The sequence below is a fragment of the Stegostoma tigrinum genome, chromosome 30 (assembly GCF_030684315.1).
Source record: "Stegostoma tigrinum isolate sSteTig4 chromosome 30, sSteTig4.hap1, whole genome shotgun sequence".
In the NCBI taxonomy this organism is placed as follows: Eukaryota; Metazoa; Chordata; class Chondrichthyes; order Orectolobiformes; family Stegostomatidae; genus Stegostoma; species Stegostoma tigrinum.
The window spans coordinates 44585949-44593911 of NC_081383.1; the positions used below are offsets into that span (position 1 = coordinate 44585949).

The following is a 7963-nucleotide window of genomic DNA, read 5'->3' on the forward strand; positions in this document are numbered from 1 at the left end:
AATGTTCATCATTACCCCCTCCCAACCCCTCTCCCTCCCCGGTCACCTCTCCCCCACCACCCTGCTCCCTCACCGTTCATTGTCCCCCCATCTCCACTCTGCTCCCTCCCCGTTCGCCGTCCTCCCACCTCCACTCTGCTCCCTCCCCGTTTGCCTTCCCCCCCATCTCCAGCCTGTTCCCTCCCCGTTCGCCGTCCCCCCCACCTCCACCCTGCTCCCTCTGCATTCACCATTCCCCACACCACCCTGCTCCCTCCCTGTTCACCATCCACATCCCCCGCGCCCCCCCCCCCACACTCCACCCCACCCCACCCCACCCCACCCCGGTCCTTCCCCATTCACCGTTCCATACAGGGGGAGTGCAGGCCATTCTGTCACCTTTGGGATTGTGTGTAAGAAGCAGGGAGGAACTCTCAGGAAATCAGAAGATCAACTGTTCACTGAAGACTATTCTGCTTCTCACCTGCTCAAGTCATCATGGCATTTATATGGCTGTTTCAGTGGAGTTTCCAGTCTACGTAAGCCTCAGTACGTTAAAGGGGGAAAGGGGAGGTTAGATGCATAAAGTAGGAGAGTGATGCAAGAGTGGACATTGAGCCACTGGAAAATGAGGCCGGAGAACTAGTGATGGGGAACAAAAAAATGGCGTAGGATCCAAACAGGTATTTTGTCCCAGTCTTCATGGTGGGAAACATCAGCAGCAGACTAGAACTTCAGGAGAATCAGGGGGCAGGGACAAGCGGTAGCCATCACTAAGGAGGAGGTGCAGGGGAAACTGAAAAGTCTGAAGGTGGATAATTAACCTGCGTTGGATTGACACGCACCCCAGCATTCTGCAGGAGTTAGTGGAGGAGATTGTAGACATTTTGGTGGAGATCCTTCAGGAATCTCTGGAGTCAGGGACAGTCCTAAAGGATTGGAAAATAGCTAATGTAACACCTCTGTTTAATAAGGGAGGGAGACAGAAGACAGCGAACTATAGGCCGGTTAGCTAGTCTTTGGTTGTTGGTAAAATTTGAGAGTCCATTATTAAGGATGAGATTGCAGAGTACTAGGGAGTGTGGGGTAAAATAGGGCTGAGTCAGCACGGCTTTATCAAGAGGAGGTCATCCCTGATAAATCTGTTAGAATGTTTTGAGAAGGCAATGAGAAAGTTAGACAAAGGGGAGCCAGTGGATGTGATCTATGTGACAAGGTGTTGCACAGGAGGCTGCTAGGGGAAAGGTGCTGGCATGGAGAGAGGATTGGCTGACTGACAGCTGCAGGTAGACCTGTAATGCCCTTAGGCAACACTGAAGGGGTATTTACTGATACAATATTCAGCAGCATTTGCAATTCCTCATAAACTGAAGCAGCCCATGTCCAAAAGCAGCAAGTTCTGAATATTATCTGGTTGACTAGTGGCAAGTGACACTTGTGCCACCAAAGTGCCAGGCTATACCCATCACCAATAAAAGACAATGTAAGTGCTGTACCTTGATATTCAATGGTGTTAATGTCACTGAATCCCCCAGTATCAATATCTTTGGAGGTTATCATTGACCAGAAGCACAACTGGGCCAGCCATATAAATGGTGGCTACAACAGCAGGTCAGAAGCTGGGAATGCTGCAGCAAGTAACTCACCTTCTGACTCCCAAAGCCTGTCCACCATCTACAAGGCACAAGTCACGAATATGATGGAATACTCCCCACTTGCCTGGATAAGTGCAGCCCCAACAACACTCAAGAAAGTTGATACCAGCCAGGACAAAGCAATCCACTTGAGTGGCGCTACATCCACAAGCATTCACTCCCTCCACCACCAATGGTCAGTAGCAGCAGCGATACTATCTACAAGATGCACTGCAGAAACTCACCAAAGATCCTCAGACAGCACCTTCCAAACCCATGGCCCCTTCCATCTAGAAAGGACAAGACACATGGAAACACGACCTTCCTCAAGTTTCCTATCCTGACTTGGAAATATGTTGCCACTGTCGATGGGTCAAAATCCTGGAATTCCCTCCCTAAAGGGCATTGTAGGTCTACTTACAGGCACATGGTTCAAGAAGGTAGCTCACCAGCACCTTGACAAGGGCCAGTAAACACTAGTGTGAACTTTGCTCTGGGAGCCAAAATTTCCAGGTCTTGTTTTGAAGCTTACAACTTTTCATTTAAACAAATATTTGAAGCCGGCAGAAATTGAGCCTCAGGGGATGCCGACAGCCAGGGACGGTGAAGTGTGTGATTAAATGGAAAAATAAAGAACCTGGAGAAATTAGTCTGAGTTTTCCTGTGCTGTATAAAGTTGGTGAAGTCACCGGAGAGGGGGGGTTATGCTGATCAAGATGTGAGCTTGTTTCATGGGTTTGGGTTAGACCACAATCTCACAGGATTTCAGTAAATACAACTCTCCATCTCCTTGACCATCCAGCACATTGGGAGCAGCCTGAGTCATGCTTTCCTTAACATGGAATGGTTTATGTTGAAGAAATTGTATTATTTCACACTGTTAGACAATCAAGAGATCTGCTGTTACCCCGGTAACAGCTTAGAAATCCCCCTAATAGTCACCCAATCTTCCCACTCCACACGACTCACTATCCCACTGCACCCAACTGTTAGTGGGGTCCAATTAAGAAAATCATAGCCTCCACGAGGCTCAATTTCTGCTGACAAAGTTCAAATATTATTTAATAAAAATAAAGGTACAACCTCATAACAAAGACCCGGAAATCTTCGCCTCCCAGATCCCTCGCTTGCCTCACGCAGCTCATTTCGAGGCTGTGTCTTTAAGAGTTGGTGTTAAGAATTCCATCTCGCTGTGTGAACAATGAGCTGCCAGTGAGTTACATTCCATTGGTCACTGACCCTGTGCTGGAGTAACCTAAATCACTGTGGAACCAGCAGTCACACCATCGTGACATGAAATCCCTCTCTCTCTCACGCATACATACTGTATCTCATTACCACTCATACAACAACCTGACACCACACCATATCCAACTGCGTCATTTCACCTGTGAGCTAGCTGCAAACTTCTCTCCAACAGCCCACATGCTGTGGCCTCAACAAGGGCTTGCATTTACATAGCACCTTTAATGGTGTGAAACGTCCCCAGGAGCTGCACGGATGTGCAAGTACCTTTTTGCCTCTGCACCCACACTGTTACAGCTACTCAGAGAAAAAGACATTGGGTTCACAAGGACAGGCGTGTGGACAAATGGACAAGGGACTGACCTGGAAATAGGGGAGAACATGCACACGCACGCACACACATACAGGGGAACGCACAGGTCGATAGACACATGGAGACACAGGGGAACACACAGACGCATGTACAAAGACGCAGACATGTACATGGGGAACACAGACAATGGGTTACACAACATAGATAAAGTCACAATCACATATGAGACTCAGAAGCAGGTACAAAGTGACATAGATCTACATGGGAATTCGCACACAGATGCAAACACAGGCACATGCTCATGCTTACACAGATACATGAGCAGACTCTCATTCTCTCTCTCCTACAAAAAACATTTTATTTTTCAAACTGGTTGAAGACACGACATTCATGTTTGTTAAATAAGCAAGTTATTCAAGGGTGAATGTCTCTGAAAGTCAGCACAGTAAAACTACTCCCCTGCTCAGCTATCTTCACAGCTCTGGTATTAAGGGTGCTATTTCCAGCAGGGAGTTCTTGGAAACAATTTCATTGATGACATTAGAGACATCAATGTCATGATCACACAACGTTAATCACATTACCACCCTCGGTGGCTCGGCCACTGCTTGTCAACGTGAGAGTAAAAGAAGAGACTGGTGGTGGTACCAGCTCCTTTAAGGAACATCAAACAATCCCCGCAAAGGATGAAGTCAAATTAGGCCAATGGAGGTCAACCCATGTTGAATTCTGTGGGCTGCATATAGGTGCTCACAATGCAGGGAGGTCAGCTGTGTTGGGGGGGGGGGGGGTAAGAGAGAGAGACGCACACACGCATACACTGAGACAGAGGCAGTGGTTGCAATCTGCATCCTCCCAAAGAGATGCAGGATTTTGGAATTTTGTTTGTTGCAAGATGATTCATTGATAAACATAATGTATTGATAGTTGAACTTCATCCTTCAGTGAAATTGCCAGTGTTTGTTATTATCCTCCATAACTGTTAACAAAATCTCATTCACAGGAATCTGACATTCCAGAGCTAGCACCTTGTTGGTCAAGTCAGTTCCAGTTTGGAACCAGAACTCGTCCAGATTTTCATTAGCAGAGGAATGCAGAGCTAGCCTTGACGAATGATGCATAATACAGTTCACCCACTAGTCCCCAGCAGGAGTTGGCAGTGTCCCAAACCTGACGTTTCAAACAGCACCTCCCAGCTAAACACAGGCCTTTCAGTCTCCAAGCTTCGTCCCAGATCCTGCAGCTAGTGTCAGAGAGGGGAGAAAAAAAAACCTCAAAACACTCACCTAATGCTGTGTTTAATAACCGAACCACGGACAGTGCAGTGAGTTGCAGACAAACTCCTCACAGGGAAGGCTACAGGATCTGAGCTCACAAATTAAACATTCTCTTGTTTTTACACATGCTCCGCTTAAAATGCAAATTTGCAACTACCAATTTCTTAACAGTACCAAACATTCGCCACATTTCACTGAATTTCAGTGTAACTCTCCCTCCAATCTCTCTACCTCACATACCCCGTGGGGTCTCATCTTCATCACCCACTTACCACCACTCCCACCCCGAGCACGGATTTGTTCAATTTCACTTTCCTCCCTCCCTCACCCACCACCCGCCTTCCCTGTCCCCTCCATATCTACCTCCCCCTCACTTTCTTCCTCCCCTCCCTCTCTCACACTCCTCCCTCCCCCCACCTCTCCCCGACATTCCACTGCTCACACCCCATCCCTCTTCCTCTCTCACGCCCTCACCCCGCCTCGCAATCTCGCTTCCTACCCCCCCACCTCTCTCTCTCACCTCTCCCCCCTCTTCCCCACCACCCTCCCCATTACGTCCCTGCATCTCCCTCTCCCTTCCCCTCCCTCTCCCCAACTTATTCGTCCCTGCATCTCCCTCCCCTCCCCCCATTCACCTGTTGAGGTGCCTGCCCTCACTTTCTGCCCGAACGCTGTGAAGACAGTGAAGCTGAGGATGAGGATGAGGAGGATGGGGTCTCCGTGAGCCTGCCCCGGCCTGGGGAACATGGTGAGAGACAGCGGTTAGCTGCTGGTAGCAGGGCCGGGGCTTGCAGCCTGGTGCCGGGGCTGGCCAGTGCACTGCTCCCGCTGCCTCAGCCACTTCACACATCGGGGAGTGCGGAGCCTCCTGTACACTGTCTGATTGGCCGAGAGAAAAGCTCGTCTCTCAGCAACTCCAAACTCTTCACTGTGTTTCAGGAACGTTGAGCCAAGAAAGCATTAGCTTCAGTCCCCACTCATCCCCACTTCCACTAATCCCAGTGTGTAACGTGCTTCAGTCATCCTCAGCTTTCCTCCTTCTCAATTCACATTTAACCCATTCAATCCACCATTAAACAATCCTGGTTTACCCTCACCCTCCACCATTAGTCACCTCAGGTCTCCCTTACCTTCTTCAAATCCTAATTACCCTCCTCAAGTCCCTGTTACCCACCTCACTACATTACCTGAGCCCAGCATCAGTGCTGTTTCCCTGCATTTTACAGATGGAGCTAAAAATGGTCAAAGTGAAAGTGCAGGGTGTTATAGAGCTAAAGAATCTAATCATAGAATGCCTACAGTGTAGAAAAAGGCCATTCGACCCACTACTTCTGCACTAACAATTCAAACAGCATCCTACCCAGACCCACCCCCTACCCTATTCTTTGTAACCCTGTACATTCCATGGTTAATCCACCCAGCCTGGACACTACAGATGATTTAGCATGGCCGGCCCACCACATCTTTGGGCTGTAGGCAACGGGTGAGTTGCTGGTGGAGCGAATCCATCCCCAGAAGGTGGGACATTTTGCTGCTAGGTTCTTCCATGAGGAGCAGTGTTTGACAGCAAGGCACACCTTGTACAAACAGAGAGGTGGAACAAGAGGGAAGTCCCCCGCAATGCCTTCACCTGGCTCCTGGTTATTTTCAAACTACCACAATCAGAGAGCTGGGAGAGCCTGTCTCCAATGGGACACGGGGACTAAAGCTTTGATTTGGGAGACTTTCCTACCTTGAGTGATGCTTGCAGCAGACAAACATAGCCATTGCTCTGTTTCCACCTCAGGTTTTGTCCCGGAACATAGTTGGAGAGGCACTAAGTCACTTTAAACCTAGGAGACTCACCCAGTCTTACCTATCCTGGGGGGACAGGTAACCAGCTTGGGTCACTTTAGGAACACATCTTCCTTGGCCATTCATTTCTGGGGTGGGATGTGAACCCAGAGTTGCTGGCTCGGAGGTAGGGATGCTAGCCACCGTGACACAGGCCCTCCTAGTGAACAGGAACGGGGAAGAAAATAGAGCAAATCTGATTGTGCACACACAAAAAAGCTGTCCTTTCAAACACCTACATACAGCTGATATCTCTCAGGGCATGTAACATTGATATATAAGCAGCCAAATCTTGCAAAAATCCGCAGCATGTCACAAACTACACCTCGACTTCCCAACCTGTAATGTTTCACCTCTGTCACTAAGAAACAGTGACACCCAGCTGACACGTCACACAGCATACATTCAGGGCTAGCAGTTTGTTGCATTCCTGAGGGAATGCCGGTCCGCCGGCAGGACAGATGGAGAAAGGATCTCGTATCCCTGTCCCGGAGAAGTGCAGGAAATCTCCCCACATTTCTGACTCAACATTCACCAATAGTATAGGAAACATTATCGTGTTTTTCACTCGCTGTTATTTGTGAGATGCTGCTATGCACACATTGCCTGCCATGTCTCCCTAAATTACAACTGAAATGTTTGAGTTGACAAGTCACATATTGAAAGATGCCAGTCCCCAGACATGTACTTCGTCTAGGACTAATATACTTAGAATCCCTACAGTGTAGAAACAGGCCCTTCGGCCCAACAAGTCCACAATCAACCCTCAGAGCATCCCACCCAGACCCATCCCTCATAAACCCCTAATCTACACATCCCTGAACACTACGGGCAATTTAGCATGGCCAATCCACCTAGCCTGCACACCTTCGGACTGTGGGAGGAGAGCGAAGCACCTGAAGGAAACCCACGCAGACACAGGGAGAACGTGCAAACTCCACACAGACAGTTGCCCGAGGCTGGAATCGAACCTGGGTCCCTGGCGCTGTGAGGCAGCAGTTCTCACCACTGAGCCACCATGCTGCCATGATAACAAATGATGGCGTTGCCTGAAGCTGAAACTGCAGCCTCTCAGAATGCTGAACCAGATGTAGGAATCTGCTACTCTTTCCATCCTAACACTGTATATGTGGACGATATCAATGCAGTCCTTGTGTTACTCCTGGGAGCCACTACACTCATTGTTCAATGCCAGCAAGTTAATGCCTTTGAACTAAATCTGCTTCAGGGGATGGGGGGGTCAGAGGCATCCTGTACTCTCAATCTATATTCTGTTTATGATTTACTAACTTGCAACCAAACTGACCCAAATCCATCTCAATATCTCCCTATCTCTTGCATTTTAAATAGACATTTCAAAGTTAAACCAATTCGCATCTTTTATTTCACTGTTCAGTATGCAGCCCAGGGGGTGAAATGATATCTTTTTAAAGGAGATCTGTGTCTTTGTCGTGGTTTCAAACAGCATGGAAACAAACTCTTTGGTACAACTTGTCCATGCTGACCAAATTTCCCAAACTAAACATGCCTGCAATCAGGCCATATCTCTCCAAACCTTTCCTATTCATGAACTTATCCAAATGTCCTTGAAATGTTGTAACTATATCTGCATCCACCACTTCCTCTGGCAGTTTATTTCACACATGAACTGCCTCTGTGTGAAAATATTGCTCCTAAAGCCC

At 48.3% G+C, this 7963-nt stretch overlaps 1 protein-coding gene across 1 annotated transcript in view; it reads right to left on the reverse strand.

Annotated features, from left to right (window-relative positions):
* LOC125465740 (lipoprotein lipase-like) overlaps positions 1-5388 on the reverse strand; it is a 79721-nt gene extending 74333 nt beyond the window's left edge. The window contains exon 1 of the mRNA XM_048559518.2: positions 5084-5388. Coding sequence (XP_048415475.1) covers positions 5084-5195 — 112 coding nt within the window. The 5' untranslated portion in view covers positions 5196-5388. The remainder of the gene's footprint in view (positions 1-5083) is intronic.
* Between the last annotated feature and the right edge of the window lie 2575 nt (positions 5389-7963).